Source organism: Ipomoea triloba, chromosome 3 (assembly GCF_003576645.1).
Source record: "Ipomoea triloba cultivar NCNSP0323 chromosome 3, ASM357664v1".
Taxonomy (NCBI): Eukaryota; Viridiplantae; Streptophyta; class Magnoliopsida; order Solanales; family Convolvulaceae; genus Ipomoea; species Ipomoea triloba.
Window position 1 is genome coordinate 17,812,552 of NC_044918.1, and position 22,800 is coordinate 17,835,351.

At 34.4% G+C, this 22,800-nt stretch overlaps 5 protein-coding genes across 14 annotated transcripts; 4 read left to right on the top strand and 1 right to left on the bottom strand.

Annotated features, from left to right (window-relative positions):
* The first annotated feature begins 2,696 nt into the window (after positions 1-2,696).
* On the top strand, positions 2,697-8,084 carry LOC116013617 (aldehyde dehydrogenase family 2 member C4-like). The gene is made up of 8 exons (XM_031253466.1): positions 2,697-2,862; positions 2,960-3,102; positions 5,785-6,168; positions 6,268-6,531; positions 6,635-6,772; positions 6,866-7,003; positions 7,115-7,176; positions 7,533-8,084. The coding sequence occupies exons 1-8, from the start codon at positions 2,754-2,756 to the stop codon at positions 7,804-7,806; spliced, it is 1,512 nt and encodes a 503-aa protein (XP_031109326.1). The 5' UTR covers positions 2,697-2,753; the 3' UTR covers positions 7,807-8,084.
* Positions 8,085-9,773: 1,689 nt separating this feature from the next.
* On the top strand, positions 9,774-12,391 carry LOC116012323 (spermatogenesis-associated protein 20-like). 9 transcript variants are annotated; one of them, XR_004097136.1, is made up of 8 exons: positions 9,774-10,058; positions 10,126-10,196; positions 10,430-10,506; positions 10,765-10,826; positions 11,185-11,546; positions 11,646-11,843; positions 11,927-12,091; positions 12,181-12,391. XR_004097136.1 is itself a non-coding variant. In XM_031251841.1 (7 exons), the coding sequence occupies exons 5-7, from the start codon at positions 11,202-11,204 to the stop codon at positions 12,187-12,189; spliced, it is 399 nt and encodes a 132-aa protein (XP_031107701.1). In that variant the 5' UTR covers positions 9,774-10,058; positions 10,126-10,196; positions 10,430-10,506; positions 10,760-10,826; positions 11,185-11,201; the 3' UTR covers positions 12,190-12,391. The 9 variants fall into 9 exon arrangements, 3 of the variants coding, with proteins under 3 accessions (XP_031107701.1, XP_031107699.1, XP_031107700.1); XR_004097131.1 differs by having other exon boundaries at positions 10,760-11,104; positions 12,181-12,329; XR_004097132.1 differs by having other exon boundaries at positions 10,760-11,104; positions 11,719-11,843; positions 12,181-12,329.
* A 1,595-nt stretch (positions 12,392-13,986) lies between these two features.
* LOC116013493 (aldehyde dehydrogenase 1-like) lies at positions 13,987-18,642 on the top strand. The gene is made up of 8 exons (XM_031253279.1): positions 13,987-14,171; positions 14,274-14,416; positions 16,391-16,774; positions 16,873-17,136; positions 17,207-17,344; positions 17,436-17,573; positions 17,683-17,744; positions 18,068-18,642. Exons 1-8 carry the CDS (start codon positions 14,063-14,065, stop codon positions 18,339-18,341), a joined length of 1,512 nt encoding a protein of 503 aa, XP_031109139.1. The 5' UTR covers positions 13,987-14,062; the 3' UTR covers positions 18,342-18,642.
* A 710-nt stretch (positions 18,643-19,352) lies between these two features.
* Positions 19,353-21,935, top strand: LOC116011752 (aldehyde dehydrogenase family 2 member C4-like). 2 transcript variants are annotated; one of them, XR_004097091.1, is made up of 9 exons: positions 19,353-19,593; positions 19,701-19,843; positions 19,932-20,315; positions 20,408-20,497; positions 20,574-20,747; positions 20,846-20,983; positions 21,085-21,222; positions 21,333-21,458; positions 21,552-21,669. XR_004097091.1 is itself a non-coding variant. In XM_031251155.1 (9 exons), exons 1-9 carry the CDS (start codon positions 19,416-19,418, stop codon positions 21,823-21,825), a joined length of 1,581 nt encoding a protein of 526 aa, XP_031107015.1. In that variant the 5' UTR covers positions 19,354-19,415; the 3' UTR covers positions 21,826-21,935. The 2 variants fall into 2 exon arrangements, 1 of the variants encoding a protein (XP_031107015.1); XM_031251155.1 differs by having other exon boundaries at positions 19,354-19,593; positions 21,333-21,394; positions 21,552-21,935.
* LOC116011753 (multiprotein-bridging factor 1c) lies at positions 21,906-22,687 on the bottom strand. Its single transcript, XM_031251156.1, has one exon. It carries the CDS (start codon positions 22,495-22,497, stop codon positions 22,063-22,065), a length of 435 nt encoding a protein of 144 aa, XP_031107016.1. The 5' UTR covers positions 22,498-22,687; the 3' UTR covers positions 21,906-22,062.
* Between the last annotated feature and the right edge of the window lie 113 nt (positions 22,688-22,800).

Genomic DNA, 22,800 nt, shown 5'->3' on the forward strand with positions numbered 1-22,800 from the left:
ATATATATATATATATATATATATATATATATATATATATATATATATATATATATATATATATATATATATATATATATATATATATATATATATATATATTATTGTAAACTTTTAAATTTACAATATTTATAAAAAACAAAAAAAAAAAGAGTGGGTCATTTTTTATAAATATTACAAACTTTTAAAATTTGTAATATTTATAAAAATGACTCCATCTTTTTTTTTTTTTAATTGTTAGATCTACTACATCAATTTAGATTTGTCCAAAGATTCTTACGTGTACCATGATTCTCATGGGAGCTGTAAGCCATTACAAATACCTAAAGGTATGCACTAAGTAACTACCATACCCAACGAATAGAGAGTTGGAAAGAACTAAAGAATTATGCTCCACCTACTCAGCTAACCCTTCCGATGCGTTTCATTTTAATTTATTATACTTGATGGTTTTGTCGGGACCGAGTCCACCATAAATTGAGCATAAAAATACATAATAGGGTATGAGAATAGCAGTATTATTTGCTCGGACCTAAACCCTAAACCCAAAATAGAGTGTACAAATTATTTTTGTACTGAAAGTACATTATTTATTAGTATATATAAAATAATATACTTTCAAATAATGTACTTTCAGTACTTTTAATATATTAAAAATGTATTTTTTATTTATGATCCACACAATTGTGTGAACCATGGTTCATATAATAATGATTGTTTTAAGACCTTGCCATTTTTTTAATTCATTTATTATATGTTTTGAGCATGAAAATATACAAAACTCACATCTTCACGTTAAAAAAGAAAATATGACTTCATACCCAAATCGTGAACTCGCTCAAAATGATGCCTATCATATGCCAATTTTATAATAATTTTTCAATCGTTAAAAACAAAAGTGGTATAAAAAAATTAAACAATTGGAAACACGGAAAACATATGAAACACAAAAAATACCTTTCAAAATTATATTGACAATCTTTCCACAATCCTTAAATATACCATCATCACAACTTTCTCATATAATACATTGGTATATAGAAGATCTTCTAGAAGCTGTTGATAGTTGTTGTCAACTTCAGTCATATCTATATAACTAGATTTTTCACGTGTATTGCACAAATAGGATAATGCTCAACGTTTATTTTTAAATAAGAACTTTAAAGTATATCAATACAATATTATATATGAAATGTTTCTGAATATTTGCACAAATAGGATAATGCTCAACATTTATTTTTAAATAAGAACTTTAAAGTATATCAATACAATATTATATATGAAATGTTTCTGAATATGTAATTGAATGTTGAGTTTCTTTATTTAAATTGGTAATTCAAAGTATATTAATGAAAGATAATATATGAGAAGTTGATTATAATTGCCACTAAAATAAATGTTTGTAATATTGTAAAAACGATAGTCTAAAAATGATAATATAAATAAATACTACTTTTGGTAATAAAAATTTATACATTTAAAATCATATTATAAAAAAGTACAATTTAAAGTGAACAACCGTGATGTAGTCCAAAAAATATTATGGGTAATTTCTCATTTTAATTTATTAGGTTATTTGAATGTCGTCTTTGTCAACAAATTCTCCCCTATTTAATATGATTTTTTTTTTTGAAAACCCCTAGTTAATATGATTTGCTTCAAAGTACTTTTAAATTTTTTTTTTCTATGTTATTAATAGAATACTTGGTAAATAAATATATAACATTATTTTGTATTATAACTTTGATAGGGAATATTTAATTACAAGATAGTGTAAAAAAAGAAAAAAGACAATGAATAATGCAATGAATATAATTAATTAATGAATTTGAAGATAATGAATCTTTGAATTATAGAAAATAAAGACAATGTAACTAATGAAATTATATCTCTTTTTAAATTTTTTTTATAATGAATAATTTTTATTGTAAAAAATAAAGACATATAACTAATAGAATTATATCTCTTTTTAAATGTTTTGATAATGAATAATTTTGATTGTGGGAAATAAAAAGTAATATAACTAATGAAATTATATTTATTTTTTAATTATTTTTTTAATAGAGGCATTGTATAATCGAATTCTAAATTAAAGAAATGCATATGTATTGTTTTTTGTTGTAGCTGCTAATTTATTTAATTTAATAAGAGTAATAGAGTGTGGTACTTACTTTTCAATAATATACACTAACATTCGTAGTATATGTTTAACAATTGTGTCAACTTTGATTTCGTAGTATATGTTTAACAATTATGCCAACTTTGATTAGATGTTGTTCGAAACTAAGATCTTTCTTATAGTAACTAATAGATAAGTTAAAAGTTAACGGATAAAGTTTATACTAACAAAATGTGGGGTTATTTAAGGGAAGAAAATAATATAATATAAGGTAAAGAAGAAGAATTATAAAAAATTATTAAAATTAAAAAATATATATATGAACCATTAGTTTAAGCAACTAATTACAACCAACATTTTTTGTTTCTTTCCATTATAGTCATAATTGTATTGGCTCTTATTAATATTGTAGATAGACTGTAGATGTAGATATAAATAAATAAATGTTTGCAAAAAAATATAAATAAATAAATGTATTTAAAAAAAAAAAGCTGGGACCATGATTTGCTTTTTTTGGTACGAAACCATGTCTGTTCAGCTGTTCTATCATATATATATATATCCCAGAACTCTGCAAACTCATGCTCTTTACTCTTTACTCCAAAAAACAGTAGAGAGAATTACAGATCGAGAAATGGCACCGCCTACACAGTCCAACGGGAACAGTGAGTCTCACGTTAAGATTCCAAAGATAAAGTTCACCAAGCTGTTCATCAATGGAGAATTTGTTGATTCCCTTTCAGGTTCTTCTCTTTCCTTAATTATTTATGCATATATAGTGTTTTTGGTTTAATTTTGAGAGAAAATAATGATATGATGGTGGAAAGTGTAAACCTACAGGGAAGACATTTGAATCCATAGACCCGAGAAATGAGGAAGTGATTGCAAGAGTTGCAGAAGGGGATAAAGAAGATGTTGATTTGGCGGTGAAAGCTGCACGCCACGCCTTTGATAATGGTCCTTGGCCTCGTTTTTCTGGCACTGTAACTTCTCTCATCTCTTTCTTCATTTCTTTCGTTCACTCACTCACTCCTTCTTCCTTTCTACTTATTTTTTTTTCTTCGTAGATTTCACTAAATAATTGAAAGTAAAGTATTTAATTCAATACAGTAGTTGTTTTCATCTTAAAAAATATCTTTCTTTCGCTAATTACCTTATAGTTTGATGGGTGGATAGATTAAAGTGAACTAAACAAAATTAATCTCTTTTATTTTTTTAATAATTTGTTAATGATATATTTTTGTTATAGTAAAGATAATGTTTAAATTATTGGTGGTTGAGTTTCCCAAAAAAAATAAAAAATTATTGGTCGTTGAGAGGCCTCCGCCTCTCTATTCGCTAGATTCTTCAAGGCGATCGACATGATATATAATGAGGACCGCTACCTCCTTCTTGGTAGCAAATTATTACAAATGTGTGGACCAACGTAGGGTACATAATTCTTGATTAAATAAATTCACCCCGGCCCCGCACCTTAGTTATAAGGCTGTCATGCTGACAATGTAAAACATTACCAAATTATATATATATATATATAGAGTTAATTACCGATTTGGTCCTTCGATTATTGGGATTTCACCACTTGGGTCCTCAATTTTCAAAACTGTCCAATTACATCCTCGACTTTGGTATTTCTGATCGAGTTGGTCCTCAACAGAAACTGCCGTTTGGCAGACGTTAAAACTGAGGGTAAAAAAGTAACTTCATCTTCTTTGTTGACCTAAACGGGCATAGTACAATTGAGAGTGAAGGTAAATGAGGCTCCGGCGGGAAAAACTATTGCTTGGAATTTTGCCGGGCCGAATTCAGACTTTGGGATGAGGGGGTGTTCGGTACTGCTGCTTCTGCGACGGCGGCGGCGGTGCTTCTCATGGATTTGAGCCAGCACTTGTGGTGATATTTGAACCATCACAAAACACCAATGTATCTGAGTACAAACTCATTTGTGCCTTCGAAGCTACTGATTTTGATTATGCAATTGGATTTGAAATATACTCCTCCAAGAATAACTCTTGGGATGTTTCTGAGGAGATTTTTTTTGGAGCTAAAAAAGCTACTCTGGGATTTGGTGTTCATGTCAAGGGTGTTGTTTACTGGACTGTGAAGAGGGGTGGAATTGTTTCTTTTGATCTAACAAAGGATAAGTCAGAATTATTGGACACCGTCGATTCTAAACGCGCTAACTGCGTACTTAGTGATATCATTAGAGACAAAGCCCTTTCATTCCTTCTTGCTAAATCACTGTTCAGATTCATGGTTGTTTGTCATCACTGGAAGCGCCTTATATTAACACCATCCTTCCACCTCGATCAATCGCTTCGTTTCACTGACATAACAGGCCATCCTTCACATCGCCTGGTTCGGACATCCACAAGTTGAAATTCTCCGAGGTAGAGCGAGGTCTGGAGGCGGCCTGCCGTCGCCTCGGCGCCGCAGACGAAATTATTGAGGGAAGGGGAGGGGACGGGCTGATGCGGAGATGGTGGTGCTAAACGAGAGGCAGGTAGCCACAATGTTTGAAGACAAAGCCAGCAAGGAATCAATGGCAAAAAATTGGGTCAAAATGGTGGATTTTCTCTGCAAAGCCCAATCAAAGGAGGTGACTTTACTACCATGGGCAACATGAACTCACCCAAATTGGGTTGTGGAGATTGAGGCAGGTGAATCCAACGAAAGTTCTAAGGAGGAAAAGGAGCAACATGAGAAATTGTTCAAAGAGCGTGTTGATCAGTCACTGCAGAGCAAAACAAGTTGGGGACGCTAGGGAAGAAGATAGACTACTAAAATTTCCTATTTTACCCTTCTAGTTTGACGGTAAAATAGACTGAGGACCATTTCGGTTACCGTTTGCATAGTTGAGGATGCAATTAGATAGTTTTGAAAGTCGAGAACCCAAGTGGTGAAATCCCAATAGTCGAGAGACCAAATCGATAATTAACTCTATATATATATATACTCAAAATAGTTTTTGAGTACTACCGATTTTGTTACAATGTAGGTAATATCTGTTCATAATTCATTTTCAACTTACTGAAGTACAAAGAATTAATATCATCCATTGATACTAGAACTCATAACTTCTGGGAGAGTCATTTCGTGTCAGGCATTTGGCAAAACTTAAGGCAGGGTGGCGCCAAAACATATATAGTCACGTTACTGATCCATCTCCCTTTGGTTTATCTTGAATTGAAGAAGATGAATAATATAATTTGTGTGCAGTGGCCCGGCATATGATATTTATTATTTTACTGTAGTAAATTGATACACACCCAAAATCAGGCAAATCAGAATACAGAAGGAAAGGCTTAACGCAAGGGATTTGACAAGAATAAAATTAAAGGCACAATCATATCAACAATATCTTCTTTTCCATAATTATTTATTTCCTAACACTATAAATTAGAACCTCTAGATGAGAGTAAATCATCCAATCTGTATCTAAGTCTTTAAGCTTTAGAAGCTGGGCAAGAGACTAAAACTGTTGTGGGGCAAGAGCCTAAAACTCTTGTTGGGGAAAGTCTTGTGACTTCCTGTTTCTCTTATTTTTTTTTATTTTTTTTTTAATTTACAGTCAATAAAATTACGTCCTTGTTCTTATCTCTAACATAAATACACACTAATAATTAATCTGTAGTTAATTGTTGATTATATATATGGTATAACAGGAGAGGAGGAGGATATTGCTTAAACTAGCAGATCTAATTGAGGAAAATGCAGAAGAAATAGCGGTTTTAGATACAGTTGATGCAGGGAAACTGTTTAGTGAAGGGAAGAATATAAATGTACCTTCTGCAGTGGGGAGTTTTCGTTACTACGCTGGTGCAGCAGACAAAATCCACGGCACCACTCTGAAGATGTCGCGTGAGCTCCAAGGATACACATTGCGAGAGCCAATAGGTGTGGTCGGACTCATAATTCCCTGGAATATTCCAGCACAAATCTTTGCGTATAAGGTTGCCCCTGCATTAGCAGCTGGTTGTACTGTCGTTGTCAAGCCTGCTGAACAGACTCCCCTCTCTGCTCTCTTTTGTGCTCATTTGACTAAGCTCGTATGTAATAATTTAAGCTTCATCTTAATTATTTCCCTTAGCTTGTTATATAATTCAATTAAAGACTGTTATTCTGATTCAATTGTACAAATTAAACAGGCAGGAGTCCCTGATGGAGTGGTGAATGTGATTACAGGATTTGGACACACTGCTGGTGCTGCCATTAGCTCTCACATGGACATTGATAAGGTTAGTTTTACAGGCTCAACAGAAGTGGGGCGTCTCATAATGCAGGCTGCAGCAACTAGCAATCTAAAACTTGTGTCACTAGAGCTGGGAGGCAAGTCTCCTTTCATAGTATTTGATGATGTAGATGTTGACAAGGTTTCGGATCTCGCTTTAGCTGGAGTCACATGTAATAAGGTATAGTAAAGTAGTCATTAAATACCTTTGGATCGGAGATGTCATTGTCCTTAATTTCCCGAAATCATACTGATATTGAGGTTTAATTTTGCCATTGTGGCAGGGTGAAGTATGTGCAGCTGGGTCTCGTGTGTTCGTCCAGGAAGGGATTTATGACAAATTTGTTGAGAAGGTGGTAGCCAAGGCAAAAGCCAAGGTGGTTGGTGACCCTTTTGATCCTAATGTTCAACAGGGACCTCAAGTATGAATTTGCTTTGTACACCACACCCTTAGCTTAAATATACCAATTCAATTAATATGCTGAACTAACATACTTGTCTATTTGATTATGCAGGCTGACATAAACCAGTATGAGAAGATACTTTCATATATAGAGCATGGCAAGAGGGAGGGTGCTACATTGCTAACTGGTGGTAAGCCATTGGACAGAAAAGGCTATTTCATTGAGCCAACTATATTTACAGATGTCACGGTAATTAAATATCTTCTATAATTCAATTATAAAAAGATGGATAGATGCAGTTAAAATCTTGAATAGAGAATGCAAAACATATATTATATATGCTTTTGTTGGCTCATGCAGGATGACATGCTAATTGCAAAAGATGAAATTTTTGGACCTGTAATGTCTATACTGAAATTCAAGTAAGCTAATCAATCTATCTCATACTATTAACAATATATGCCAGATGACAACAACCTCAACAAAGTTGTTCTAGTTATTAACTTGGTAACCATCAAATTATAAGCTTGACTAGTTATTAACTTGGTAACCATCAAATTATAAGCTTGACTTTTAACAGAAACGTGCAGCCTACTGGTTTTCTTAGTTTGTGCATGTCAATTATGGACAACATAACCTAGACTGATTTTTCTTCTTGTGGTCTTTAATTTGCCAGCAAATATCACAATGCAAAGTTTGTCCAGTAGGACACTCTTGATAGTGGTTGCAATTTCTGTTGTCACCTAAAAAAGTGTTACATTTGTCTGAGATGATGCAGGACAGTGGAGGAGGTGATAAAGAGGGCTAATGACACGAAATATGGACTAGCAGCAGGAATTATGACGAATGACTGGAACACTGCTAACACAGTTTCAAGATCAATAAGAGCAGGCGTTATTTGGATCAACTGTTATCTAGCTTTTGATTTAGACTGCCCATTTGGAGGGTATAAAATGAGTGGGTTTGATAAAGATCATGGGATGGAAGGCCTTTACAAGTACCTTCAGATTAAATGTGTTGCCACCCCAGTTTACAATTCTCCATGGCTCTAAATTTGTGTGCTCTGCAATAATTACGAACGTACCTACTGTATAGTAATAAAAGGGCATTTTTCGCCTAGTTTGTTGTATGAACGACCTCCGTCTAGCAAAAGCACTAGTTATTAAGGAGGCTTTGTCATGGATTCAGGTCCTGAGAGTCTGGGAATGGAGAATAAGTCTATCTATATTGTTCAAAGTAAATACCTACGCACCTCAAGCATTACAACTGTGTACCTTACGGTGTGATTTCACACTTTCAACTCTAATAATGCAAGGATTAGTTTAAATCACGCACCTTAAACACTTTATTTACGCACCTAAAGGTTTAAGTATACACACCTAACACCTAAAGTTTAAATACTTTATCAACACACCTCATGATGAGTTACAATTGCACACTTTAAGATGTGATTTCACACTTCGAACTCTAAGGTAGTCAATATTGCAAATAATAGCTCTTTGATTGATGCCTAGTAGTATACAAGTATAATTTTTTTATATATATTATTAACATTATATTTTTAATTTTTTTTTTAATTTCATGCAACTAGTAAATAGTAATTATATTTTTAAATATTTTATTTGAACAATTTTATTACTATAGACTATAGTGTTCAATATTGTTATGAATTTTTTATGAAAAAGTTTTCTTTTTTATTCTTATTAATACTATATAAGTAATTAGCATATAAGTCTCAACCATACTATGGATAAAAATAATAATGTTGATGTGGCTATATAATAAGAATAATTTTATGATATATTATAACATGTTTTGTAAGAAAATTATAAATGATAAGAATTGAAATCATTGAAGGTTTGTAAGGATGTATTCAATTTAGAATTTCAATTTGTAGACTTTTAAAAATAAAAAAATTAATAAAAGTCTATGAATAATGTTTTTATATATATGGACTTTTATAGAGTTTTACAAAATTTTAAAAAGTTTTAAATGACTATATAAAAGTCGATAAAAGTTTATTAAAATCTATCATTTTAACAGTTTTTAAAAGTTTACAAAAGTTATGATCGAATACATTTCCTTAGATTTGTTCACAAGTTCTTACTTGGGATATGATTGTTATGGGAGCTGGACTCCTAAAAAGTAGGATGCCTAAACCGGATACAAGCTAGGGAGTGAAGTGGTTCTAAGTTTATGAAATAGCAATCCAACGCTTCGGGCGATTTATTTATTTATGTATTTTTAACTTTTTAAATTTAGAGTCGTAAACTCGTAACTCCATTTGATCAAATGACAATCCAACACTTGATTGGTGTGTGGATACACCAACAAGCATGTTTTCGACCACAAATGCATGTGTGATCCAAAAAAAAAAAAAAACAAAATAAAAACAACAAAAAATAATTAAAAAAAAACAAAACAAAACAAAAAACAAAAATAAATAAATAGTAAAATAAAAAATATATGTAACACGTTTCTTGTTTTGGTGCATCTTGCAACCTCAAACACTGCCATGTGGTGTGGCGTGGAATTTTCCCATTATTATACTATGAATCATTTCGTTAAAAAAAAAAAATCATTGTTACATATTTATATTTAAAATAATAAATATTTAATTTTTTAAAGGTTTAATTTTAAAAGTTTAATGTATTGCATGTTTAATTTTTGTATACTACATAAAAATGAAGTATACAAAAAACAACTTTCAATAAATTAAAAATAAATATTTATCAATAGTCAATTTTCACAGCTGGAAAATTTCAATTTTCCGACCTCATTTTCGACCACCCAAAAAGTTGGTCGCAAAAAGTGAATATTTTTCATTTTTCCGTCGAATAACTGTGTTGGTCGGAACGTAGTCGGAATTTTCGACCGCTATTTATACTGGTCGGAAACTTTTTCAACCTATTTAAATTTAAGATCAGTCTTTTGTTTCCGACCACCCTTTTTGGTCGGAAATCACTTTATATATATATACATGTAATCCTGTAGAGACTTAGAAAAAAGAAAAAAAAGTTCCCTACTCAGACTCCATCGCCGCCGCACCCCCGCTTCTCAGACTCCATCTCCGCCGCACCCCCGCTGCTCAGACTTCGTCAGATTTCTCGTTGCAATTCTATCACCATACCTCCATCAACTTCATTGCTCACAACAGAGCTTGGTCAAAAGAGGTTTTCGCCCATAGCAGCACACACGGTCACTACTTTCGCAATCGCTCATCGTCGCTCCTCGCTGTTTGCTTGTTTTCCGTTGCCGTCAATGTCGTTGCTGTTTCTCGTGGCCTGTGTCTTATCTGCTACAGGTTAGTTCTATTTCTAATTCCATTTTTCTCTAAATCTTAAACCCTAATCCCAAATTCCTATTTCCAGGTTGAAGAAGAGAGTGAAACGGCGGTGAGCTTCAGAGCATTAGCACAAGCTGGCGCAAATTTGATTGTTAGGTATTAATGTTGTGATAGTTTAATAAAAAAAAATTATGTATTATGTATTATGTATATATATACTTGAAATTGCTTTTCTATATGTTAATATTTGTTTTCTAAAATTTCATTGTGAAATGTGCATGTATGATGAACTTCTGTAATCTTTATTGCTTCATATGCTTCAAACTTCTTACAAGCATTAATATGATTGACTTTCGGCATTTGATGCTCATAATTGCCTTTGATTACAGGAAGATGTTGTTAAGCCTTTACTTGAAGTTACAAGGACAACTCTACTTCATGATTGCACTCTATTATGTGCTTGGAGGTACCCTTTTAGTGCCCAATGGATGCAATAGACTCATCCTTCTTGGAGTTTCTTGCTTATCCACTTTTACATAAGTGTCTATTGTCATCATTTGTTTGGTATATTCCAATCTTGAAAGTTTTGAAAACAGAAATGCATCATGAAAATGTGTTCTTTTTTCCATACTAGTTGGTATATTCTTTTTTATTTATTTTTTATTATCGGCATTTCTTGAAATCTTGTACAATAAATTAACTTTGTAGTTGGATGCTAGGTCAGAAGCAGAGTCAGCTAAAGAAGATAATGGAGTTGAGGGTTTTAAAAACTGGTGCTTCTGTGAGGTTGAATCTGCTTTCTGTAGCCCTAATTTGTAGAGATAATTGATTGGAGACCTTTAGGAGTTGGTTGACATAATGTTCATGTGTGTTGGTGATATATGATAACCATATCTAGTTAATGCTCTATCACTCAAAGATGCTGGTAGGGGAAGGAAAATCTGACGAAGCCAGGAAAGTAACAAAAATGGTGATGCACACATTAGAGTGCATGGCAAAGGGGGGTATTCGTGATCATGTAGGAGGTGGTTTTCACAGATATAGTGGCGATGAATGCTGGCATGGTTAGGACACCTTGTAAATTGTAGTTATTATACAGTACTGTTAACTGCTAATATTTATAGAGATTTCTTCCTACCTGCAGTGCCACATTTTGAGAAAATGTTGTATGACCAAGGGCAGCTCGTTAATGCATATCTTAATGCTTTCTGCATCACAAAAGATGTATTCTATTCCAGTGTATGCCGTGATATTCTTGATTACTTGAGGAGAGACATGATTGGTCCAACTGGTGAAATATTTTCAGTTGAGGATGCAGATAGTTTAGAATCTGAAGATGCATCTAGGAAAAAGGAGGGTGCTTTCTATGTCTGGAGTAGCTCTGAGGTTTGAACTAATTTCTGCTGCAATTCAAATTATAGCATTCAATGGCAGTTCAAGAAACATCTTTTCCTCACCATTAAAAGCATGCATGCATCTAATAAGGTCTCCAAAACTAATTAATAGGTATTTGTTTATTCTTAATTCTTAATTCTTGAAATCACTTCTAATTTGATAATTCTTAATAATTCTTAATTCTTGAAATCACTTCTAATTTGATATCAGTTGGGACGAATATTTTATCTTTGCATCAAAAACTGATTGGTGAAGGTTCACTTCGTCATCTATCATCAATCAGGTTGGAGAGTTTGCTTGAGTCCAAGTCTGGATCTCAAGAATTTTGTGAGGGTATAATCACTGAAAGACTACCTTCTGGAGTCTTTGCAGATTTATTTGAGCTGCAACATTTGGTGTAGTGCGGTGGTAAATCACAATTCTATTTTTAATCTGTATTATTAGTAAATGTCGAATCTCGGGATTTCACTATTTTGCTTTTTATTCTACAGTTTTTACTGAAGCTGGTGTATTTGGAGACAATTTTAGAATTGCCTTCATTTCGGTCAAATCAGTCACTGATTGAGGTTCACTTGGAAATAAGCTTTAAATTATTTTCAAGGCACAAAGATGAAGTAGAATTGAAAATTGAGCTTCCACTACAGGCACGTTATCAGGTACTTGATCTTAGTAGTTTGCTTAGTTAGATTTGCTTTGTCATTCCTCTTTGCAATTTGCAATTTCTTATTTATGTGTGGTATTGCAGGTTGCTTAGGAGATTGAATTAGAAGTTAAATTCCAGAATTTCAGATTGACTTGTTATAAATTTTGAACTGTATATTCATGAATGAATTCTATTCAAGTGTATGACATGTGTATATATTTTTCAACAAATATCCTACGAATTTGCTACTATATATATATTCATTTCACTACAGAGGGATTCTCTCTGCAGTGAAATGAATATTTTTTCTATTGGCTACCTCAAGTTTTCCGACCACCAAAGTGGTCGGACTTTCTGACTACTTAGGTGGTCGGAAAATCCGGACCCATCTGGTTGTATTGTGGTCATTTTTTCCGACGGCTATAGAAAGTGGTCGCTATTTCTGACCACTTTTCCGGTGGTCAGAAATAGCTACGGGGTTTTTTCCGAACACTCAAATTGGTCGGAAAAGTGGTCGGAACATGCATTTCCGACCAAATTAAGGCTATTTCCGACCACTTTTGGGTGGTCGGAAATCAACAGATTCCCAGCAGTGTTTCTAGTGTGAGCCATGGTATGTAGTATAATTTGTCATATTTGAAGATTATTGCATAAATAATAAGTTATAATTATATTAAATTATCTTACATTTAATTGCGACAATATTCATAATGGTCAATCAATTTACATATGGATAATGAATATTTTAAAAAATATTAACGTGTAAAGAATTTTTATTTTTTTTTAGAGTGAAAATAAAAATTGCAGAAAATATGAATTCATACCCAAATCGTGAACTTGCTCAAAGGTCTTGTTTCGTAAATAGTTGTTAGCTGATGGGCTAAAAGGTATATCTAGTTGATAAGTGATAATATTAGCTTGTCGTAGAAAAGTGTTTAGTAAATTTAACGGTTAGCTGTTAGCTGATAGTTGTTTGGTATAATTTCATTTCTCAAAAAGTTAATTGAAATAGTTGTTTTGAGCAACTTAACTTTTTGAATTTTAGCATTTTGGAGTTACAAAAAATTAATTAACTAAACGCTTATATTGATTTTTTTAATTCAGTCAAATATCTAATAGTGGTCAAATAAATCAAAATTGACTAATAAACTAATTATTTTACAGAGCCAAAATGATGCCTATCATAGTATCATATGCTAATTTATATACTTTTTCAATCGTTAAAAACAAAAGTGGTATAAAAAAAAAATTAAACAATTGGAAACACGAAAAAATATGAAACACAAAAAATACCTTTCAAAATTATATTGACCCTTTCCACAATCCTAGCTTAAATGTATCATCATCACAACTTTCTCATATAATATACATCTTCTAGAAGCAGTTGATAGTGTTGTCAACTTCACCCATATTTATATAATAAATAAATATTTTCAAAAATAAATAAATTTATCAAAAAAAAAAAAGTTGGGACATGATTTTGGCATTTGCCTTTTGGTACAAGACAATGTTGTCGATCTATTAGCTGTTCTATCAGAGTACTGAATAAAGGATGGAGTACATGATTATTATGATTTGGCATGTATGCTATATATAGTTTTATTTTAATTACGTGCTTTCTTAATTAATACAGAAACAGCCACATGATTGAATTCGAATAATGACGTATTGACCTTCTTTAGATTACATTAGAAGAAGAAAATATATTGAACATTTTTTATATTTCTTAACATCTAATCTTATCATTTTATTAGAAGATGGTGATTTTTTTAGTATTATTGACTCTGTTACAATGTAGTATCAGTTCATAACTACTTTGTCAACCAAATGAAAGCACAAAGAGTCAATATCGCCCACTGAGGCTCCAACTCACCCTGCATATGCATCAGTTATATATAGGAATCTGCATGCTCTATTGGATCTCTTCACTCTTTACTCCTAATAAACCATTCAATAAACAGTAGAGAGAATTACAGATCGAGAAATGGCACCGCCTACACAGTCCAACGGGAACACGGAGTCTCACGTTAAGATCCCAAAGATAAAGTTCACCAAGCTGTTCATCAATGGAGAGTTTGTGGATTCCCTTTCAGGTTCCTCTTTTCTTCTCTTTCCTTAATTATTTATGCATATATGGTGTTGGTTTAATTTTGAGAGAAAATAATGATATGATGGTGGAAAGTGTAAACGTACAGGGAAGACATTTGAATCAATAGACCCGAGAAATGAGGAAGTGATTGCAAGAGTTGCAGAAGGGGATAAGGAAGACGTTGATTTGGCGGTGAAAGCTGCACGCCACGCCTTTGATAATGGTCCTTGGCCTCGTTTTTCCGGCACTGTAACTTCTCTCATCTCTTTCTTCATTTCTTTCGTTCACTCACTCCTTCTTCTTCTTCTTCCTTTCTACTTATTTATTTTCTTCATTCGTATATTTCACTAAATAATTGAAAGTATTTAATTCAATACCCTATTATGGTTTGATGGATGGATAAATTAAAGTGAACTAAAAAAAATTAATCTTAGGGTGTGTTTGGTTGGGAGTTTAGGCATAAGGAATGAGGCCATATCAAAGTATAAATAAACTGACAATTGAAGAAAAGTGATTCGCATGAATATTACGGAGTAGAATTTTTTTGAATAATACATAGTAAAATTTAGATGAGTTATAAAAATTTAATTTTGAGCCAATATAATCACAAATACATATATTAACTATTGGGTCAGAGGTGGGCTAGGAACTCCTAAAATTTTGGAGTCCTGTGCTGTTGCACATCTTGCACATCCTAAAATCCGGTCATGACTTTCACAAAACCCATTACCATTACCAAGTATTTGATACTTATTCCGATTTCGATTCCTATATGCGAACCAAACGCACCCTTACTTTTTTTTGGATAACATTTTTTTTAATGATATATTTCTATTATAGTAAAGATAATGTTTAAATTATTAGTGGTTGAGACTTGAGAGTTGAGATGCCTCAGCTCCTCCCTATTGGCTAGATTCTTCAAGACGACATGATGAGGACCTGCTACCCCCCTTCTTGGTAGGCTGGCTGGTTTTTGTCTTTTTTATCCAAAATTTTATTAATATATTGAGTTATAAACTTTTCATGTTTTGTAAAAATTATAATTATACAAGAAAAGTCTTATAATAAGGTACAAACTGGATTACTAACTACTCCGTTCGTATATAGTAGTAGTTAATAAGCATTTATCATCATTTGGAACCCCGGCCCTATTCCAAATATGATTTTTTAAATAGTAGAATATTACTAGCTAGATTCGTATATTCATTCTATTGTAATTTGGTGATGTTTTACCGGTTGTTATATAATGGACCATGATCATTAAATGAAATTGTAGTAAAATTAAAATGATACTTTAGTATTACTATAATGAATTAGTGCATAGAAAATGAAATTAAAAAACGGAACACATTATTGTCAAATAAAACTATAATATAATTAAAATTATACTTTACTATTATCATAATGAAACTTGTGTGTGTGTGAAAAATAAAATTAAAATTCAGAGCCATACAATAACATATATTGTCAAATGACCTAAAGTGCAATTAAAATAGTATTTTTTTTTTACTATTTTAATTGCACTTTAGGTCAATTAAACTAGTTTGTGTGAAAAAATTAAACAAAAAAATAAAACTCAAGCACTAATGTATATTATCAAATGAAACTATAGTATAATTAAAATGATAATTTAGTATTGCTATAATGAAACTAGTGTGGAAGGAAAATGAAACTAAAAAACATAACAATATTGTCAAATGAACCTGATTTGTAATTAAAATGATACATATTGCATGGGTACATAGACCATGGTCCATGGTAAAACTTACTAATGTTTTACCAATAGTTATACCATACATTCTGGTCCACGTTGCAATGTGGACTTGTGTCTATTTACATACAGAATGTACACAATTTGAATTGTGAACATTTAATTGCAAACATTCAGTATATAAATTCTGAATATTCAATATGTAAATTGTGTATTTTATATTCGAATTCACCTTGCAAGGTGAACGCGGTTCACAAAATAATTTGCCATGTTTTACATTGTCGGCATGAAAACTTAAATTTGCCATGTTTTACATTGTCGGCATGAAAACTTAAGGCAGGGTGGGTGGCGACAAAACATATATAGTCACGTTACTTATCCGTCTCCCTTTGGTTTATCTTGAATTGAAGAAGATCAATAATTTGTGTGCAGTGGCCCGGGATATATATTAATTACTGTAGTAAATACATACTAATAATTAATAATTGTTGATTATATATATGGTATAACAGGAAAGGAGGAGGATATTGCTTAAACTAGCAGATCTAATTGAGGAAAACGCAGAAGAAATAGCGGTTTTAGAGACACTTGATGCAGGGAAACTGTTTAGTGAAGGGAAGTATATAAATGCACGTTCTGCAGCCGGGACTTTTCGTTACTACGCCGGTGCAGCAGACAAAATCCACGGCACCACTCTGAAGATGTCGCGTGAGCTCCAAGGATACACATTGCGAGAGCCAATAGGTGTGGTCGGACTCATAATTCCCTGGAATTTTCCAGCACAAATGTTTTCATTTAAGGTTGCCCCTGCATTAGCAGCTGGTTGTACTGTGATTGTCAAGCCTGCTGAACAGACTCCCCTTTCTGCTCTCCTTTTAGCTCATTTGGCTAAGCTCGTATGTAATTTAAGCTTCATCTTAATTATTTCCCTTAGCTTGTTATATATAATTCAATTACAGACTGTTTTTCTGATTCAATTCTACAAATTAAACAGGCAGGAGTCCCTGATGGAGTGGTGAATGTGATTACAGGATTTGGACCCACTGCTGGTGCTGCCATTAGCTCTCACATGGACATTGATAAGGTTAGTTTTACAGGCTCAACAGAAGTGGGGCGTCTCATAATGCAGGCTGCAGCAACTAGCAATCTAAAACCTGTGTCGCTAGAGCTGGGAGGCAAGTCTCCTTTCATAGTCTTTGATGATGTAGATGTTGACAAGGTTTCGGATCTCGCTTTAGCTGGAGTCACATATAATAAGGTAAAAGTAGTCATTAAATCCCTTTGAATTGGATGTTGGGGGTTTTGACATGCATAATTCTGGGCGGCAGGGTGAAGTATGTGCAGCTGGGTCTCGTGTGTTCGTCCAGGAAGGGATTTATGACAAGTTTGTTGAGAAGGTGGTAGCCAAGGCAAAAGCCAAGGTGGTTGGTGACCCTTTTGATCCTAATGTTCAACAGGGACCTCAAGTATGAATTTGCTTCAAACAAGCCATGTACACTACACCCTTAGCTCAATTAATATGCTGAAACTAACATACATGTCTATTTGATTATGCAGGCTGACATAAATCAGTATGAGAAGATACTTTCATATATAGAGCATGGAAAGAGGGAGGGTGCTACATTGCTAACTGGTGGTAAGCCACTGGACAGGAAAGGGTATTACATCGAGCCAACTATATTTACAGATGTCACGGTAAATATCTTCTATAATTCAATCATAAAAAGATGGATAGATATATGCAGTTAAAATCTTGAATAGAGAATGCAAAACATACTATATATGCTTTTGTTGCCTCATGCAGGATGACATGCTAATTGCAAAAGATGAAATTTTTGGACCTGTTATGCCTATACTGAAATTCAAGTAAGCTCAATCAATCTCATACTATTAACAATATATTTCAGATGATGAGAACAATCTCAACAGTTACGTTGGTCTGGTTATTAACTTGGTAACTATAAAATTATAAGTTTGACTCTTAACAGAAGCTGCCTATTAGTTTTCTTAGTTTGGGCATATCAGTTATGGATAACATAACTTATACTGATTTTTCTTATTGTGGTCTTTTAATTTGCCAGCAAATATCACAAGCCCATGTTTATCCAGTACACACTCTTAATAGTGGTTGCGGATTTTTCTTGTAACCTATTAAAAAAAAAGTGTTACATTTTTCTGGGATGATGCAGGACAGTGGAGGAGGTGATAAAGAGGGCTAATGACACGAAATATGGACTAGCAGCAGGAGTTATGACGAATGACTGGAACACTGCTAACACAGTTTCAAGATCAATAAGAGCAGGCGCTATTTGGATCAACTGTTATCTGGCTTTTGATCTAGACTGCCCATTTGGAGGGTATAAAATGAGTGGGTTTGATAGAGATATGGGGATGGAAGGCCTTTACAAGTATCTTCAAGTTAAATCTGTCGCCACCCCAGTTTACAATTCTCCATGGCTCTAAATTTCTCTGCTCTCTGTAAAGTAATAAAATGTCATTTTTCGCCTAGTTTGTTGTATGGCAAAAGCACTAGTTATTAAGGAGGCTTTGCCATGGATTATTGAAAGAGGATGAAAAAGCTTAATGCTATTTTTAGATTGTCAGATGATTTGTAGAAAGATAAACGATGATTTGCTTGATTTCTTTTATGTGAGTCATAGGAAAATGTTGCTCTTTACAACAACACTTTGAATTAATATGTATTCGGTTTGTCCGTAGATCAGAGAACAAATTTTTTTATGTATTAATTAGAGTTTTGTCATTCTACTTGGTTTTTGTTGTTCTTGCTTGTAGATTATCTAAAGTTGATTATTTTACTTTTCAGAAAAGAGCATTTTTCACTGTACTTCTAAAATAATGCAATAATAGTCCTGAGAGAAAGAAGCGCAAAGCTTGAAGATTCTTTCCATGTAATAGTCAGGGAATGGAGAACAAGTCTATCTATGTATATTGTTCAAAGTAAATAGCAGAAGCTAGCATTCAAAGTCCAAGATTTTAGAGCTCTGAATAACTTTTTTTGGGTAGCGTTGAAAGTATTCATGCACAAGATGATATCATATATGCTTTCTTTAAGAAAAGGTATACGTAGGACATTAGTTGGCGTGGTGGCATGGACACGTGTAAGGCGCTAGCAATGCCACCACTTCAATTTCATCATAATCTTTCTATTGCTGCCACTTCACACTCTGATTCTACAATCTAGAGATGTGTAGCATAGGATAGCGCAAATTATATCGTGGACCGTGGTCCACAATGCATTGTGGACCGCGGTCCACGATATAAGAACTGATAGGATAGGGGACACTCCCAAATCTAACACTAAAAATAATAATAAAGAAATTTGGTCATGCCAGATTACTATCCTCATCCACATCCTTTCGGAATTTGTTGAAAAATAACATATAAATAAACTAAATGTATCCAAAATATACCTAAAATAAGAAAAAGAAAGAGGGAGAGAGATGATTATCTTGGTGACGAAAACTGCTTCTAAAAATTCCCGAAGAGGTTATATATATCTCCCACTCTGCAATCTGCATGCTGCATTCTCTCCAACCTTTACTCCTAATAACCCATTCAAAAAACAGTAGAGCGAATTACAGAGAAATGGCACCGCCTACACAGTCCAACGGCAACAAGGAGTCTCACGTTAAGATTCCGAAGATAAAGTTTACCAAGCTGTTCATCAATGGAGAGTTTGTGGATTCCCTTTCAGGTTCTTCAATTCTTTTATTCTCTTTCCTTAATTATTTATATATGCATAGTGTTGGTTTAATTTTGAGAGAAAATAATGATATGACGGTGGAAAGTGTAAACGTACAGGGAAGACATTTGAATCCATAGACCCGAGAAATGAGGAAGTGATTGCAAGAGTTGCAGAAGGGGATAAGGAAGACGTTGATTTAGCGGTGAAAGCTGCACGCCAGGCGTTTGATAATGGTCCTTGGCCTCGTTTTTCTGGCACTGTAAGTTATCTCGTTCTTTCATTCTTCTTTATCTGAAAAAAGTCCATAATGCTTTTGGTGAATGATTTCCTGTTGGAGTGATTAACAGGAGAGGAGGAGGATATTGCTTAAACTAGCAGACCTAATTGAGGAAAATGCAGAGGAATTAGCAGCTTTAGATACACTGAATGCAGGGAAACTGTTTAGTGAAGGGAAGTATGCAGATGTACCTTCAACAGCAGGGTATTTTCGTTACTATGCTGGTGCAGCAGACAAAATCCATGGCACCACTCTCAAGATGTCAAATGACCTCCAAGCATACACATTGTGTGAACCAATAGGTGTGGTAGGACTCATAATTCCCTGGAATTATCCAGCACAAATATTTGGGTTTAAGGTTGCCGCCGCATTAGCAGCTGGTTGTACTGTCATTGTCAAGCCTGCTGAACAGACTCCCCTTTCTGCACTCTATTATGCTCATTTGGCCAAGCTGGTAAGCTTAGCTTGATTGTAATTTCCTTTTCTTTTTTACCCTTGTTATATGGAGTAATTAATTAAAGACTGTTTTTCTCAATGTACAAACAGGCAGGAGTCCCTGATGGAGTCCTGAATGTGATTACAGGATTTGGGTCTACTGTTGGTGCTGCCATTAGTTCTCATATGGACATTGATAAGGTAATCTTCCTTAATTAATACACATTCCCAATGAAAGAGAAATGAAAATTAAAAGTTTTGTTTGATTTGCTCTCAGGTTAGTTTTACAGGGTCGACAGAAGTAGGGCGTCAGATAATGCAGGCTGCATCAACTAGCAATCTAAAACCCGTGTCACTAGAGCTGGGAGGCAAGTGTCCTTTCATAGTCTTTGACGATGTAGATGTTGACAAGGTTTCGGATCTTGGTTTAGCTGGAGCTACATATAATAAGGTAAACTACCTTTCGAAATCCCTGTGTTTTGTGGAGATCTCATCTCCAGGTTAACTGTTCTGAACATGGATGGGGGTTTTGACAATCTGGGCTGGCAGGGTGAAATATGTGCGGCTGGGTCTCGGGTGTACGTTCAGGAAGGAATTTATGACAAGTTTGTTGAGAAAGTGGTGGCAAAGGCGAAAGCAAAGGTGGTTGGTGACCCTTTGGATCCAAATGTTCAACAGGGACCCCAAGTATGAGTTTAATTTGCTTCAAACAAGCCCTATAAACCATTATTTATGCCATACCAATATGCATGCTTTAACATACATACATGTCTATTTGATGCATTTAGGCTAGCAAAAAACAGTATGAGAAGATACTTTCATATATAGAGCAGGGAAAGAGGGAGGGTGCTACATTGCTAACTGGTGGTAAGCCACTGGACAGAAAAGGCTATTTCATCCACCCAACTATATTTACAGATGTCACGGTAAAAACCTTCTACACTATAATTCAATCATAAAAAGATGGATCCAGTTATATATAATCTTCAATACAGAATGCAAAACATTCTATGTATGCTTTTGTTGCCTCATGCAGGATGATATGCTAATTGCAAAAGATGAAATTTTTGGACCTGTTATGCCTATACTGAAATTCAAGTAAGCTCAATCAATCTCATCTGCCCAATGGGACAGCCCATCCAAGTTGACTTAATTGGTTTGAGTATGTCAATTATAAATAATCTAGGCTGGTTTAGCTTCTTGAGGTCTTTCGCTGGTTAGGGCCTGTGTTACATTTTTTTTGTGAGATATGCAGGACAGTGGAGGAGGTGATAAAGAGGGCTAATGACACAAAGTATGGACTAGCAGCGGGAATTATGACGAATGACTGGAACATTGCTAACACAGTTTCAAGATCAATAAAAGCAGGCAGTATTTGGATCAACTGTTATATGAATCTTGATGCAGACTGCCCGTTTGGAGGGTATAAAATGAGTGGGTTTGATAGAGATATGGGGATGGAAGGCCTTTACAAGTATCTTCAAGTTAAATCTGTTGCCACTCCTGTTTATAATTCTCCATGGCTCTAAACATTATGCATCAGCTCATTATTTTGTATAAAAAATAAATAAATGATGATGCGAACAGAAAATTATGTACCCTGCAATAGTTACTGTAATAAAAATGGTATATTTCACAATGATTACATGTAATGAATATCTTTCTTCCACAAGATCAGAAGGTCACAAGCACAACAACAATTTTTATTATTTCTCAGTAATCATATCTCTGATTATACACAACAGAACAGAACATAACACCTCTTTTCATTTATGCTTTCCTCTTAGCTTGACGCCCAAGACCTTCTCCATTTTAGCCAACACGGCCTGGTTAGGCACCGCCTTGCCGCTCTCGTACTCCTGAACCACCTGAGTTCGCTCGTTGATCTGCTTCGCCAGCTCGGCTTGGCTCATCTTCTTCTCGATCCTTGCCTTCTGTATTGCCTGTCTCACCTCCGCCGGAACTCTATCCAGCGCGGCCGGCTCCGCCGCCTCGTCCAGCTTCCGAGCGTTCACGGCCGTGGCGGGAGCCCTCTTGTTCGAACCGCCGTCGAATTTCTTCACGGTCTGAACCTGAGCTCCCATCCTCAGCGCCTGGTTCACCGCCTTTGGGTCCCGGAGTTGAGATGCTTTGGGCTTTTGCTTGCGGAGCACCACCGGCTCCCAGTCCTGCGCCATCCCTCCCGTCGGTCGGCTCGGCATCTTACTTTCGGAGATCAATCAACGCAAGTTTGAAGAGAAAGTGAGAAATGGACACGAAGAATCGAAGATGCTAGTGGATGAAAATGGAGGAAGAAATGAGAATATATTGGAGTTGGATGGTCTGGAAGGTTCCAATATTCTGAAACGGAAGTTGAAGTGCTGGGTTGTCTCTGGAAGATTCGAGGTCGTATTTGCGCGCGGTGACGCGGAGATATAGCTTGCTCTCCAAGAGTCCAAGATTGGTGATCTCGCTACGGTTCCAAAATCCAAAATGTTTTCATGGTCCAAGAATCGACGGTTGGT

Coding starts and splice junctions, on each gene's coding strand:
- LOC116012323 (XM_031251839.1), top strand. CDS start 10,942: ATGCTCTATCACTCAAAGATGCTGGTAGGGGAAGGAAAATCTGACGAA. Junction 11,105..11,184: donor TGGCGATGAATGCTGGCATG/GTTAGGACACCT, acceptor TCCTACCTGCAG/TGCCACATTTTGAGAAAATG. Junction 11,427..11,926: donor ATGTCTGGAGTAGCTCTGAG/GTTTGAACTAAT, acceptor TTTATTCTACAG/TTTTTACTGAAGCTGGTGTA.
- LOC116013617 (XM_031253466.1), top strand. CDS start 2,754: ATGGCACCGCCTACACAGTCCAACGGGAACAGTGAGTCTCACGTTAAG. Junction 6,532..6,634: donor CTGGAGTCACATGTAATAAG/GTATAGTAAAGT, acceptor CCATTGTGGCAG/GGTGAAGTATGTGCAGCTGG. Junction 7,004..7,114: donor CTATATTTACAGATGTCACG/GTAATTAAATAT, acceptor TGGCTCATGCAG/GATGACATGCTAATTGCAAA.
- LOC116013493 (XM_031253279.1), top strand. CDS start 14,063: ATGGCACCGCCTACACAGTCCAACGGGAACACGGAGTCTCACGTTAAG. Junction 17,574..17,682: donor CTATATTTACAGATGTCACG/GTAAATATCTTC, acceptor TGCCTCATGCAG/GATGACATGCTAATTGCAAA. Junction 17,745..18,067: donor ATGCCTATACTGAAATTCAA/GTAAGCTCAATC, acceptor GGGATGATGCAG/GACAGTGGAGGAGGTGATAA.
- LOC116011753 (XM_031251156.1), bottom strand. CDS start 22,497: ATGCCGAGCCGACCGACGGGAGGGATGGCGCAGGACTGGGAGCCGGTG.
- LOC116011752 (XM_031251155.1), top strand. CDS start 19,416: ATGCTGCATTCTCTCCAACCTTTACTCCTAATAACCCATTCAAAAAAC. Junction 19,594..19,700: donor GTTTGTGGATTCCCTTTCAG/GTTCTTCAATTC, acceptor GTAAACGTACAG/GGAAGACATTTGAATCCATA. Junction 21,395..21,551: donor ATGCCTATACTGAAATTCAA/GTAAGCTCAATC, acceptor TGAGATATGCAG/GACAGTGGAGGAGGTGATAA.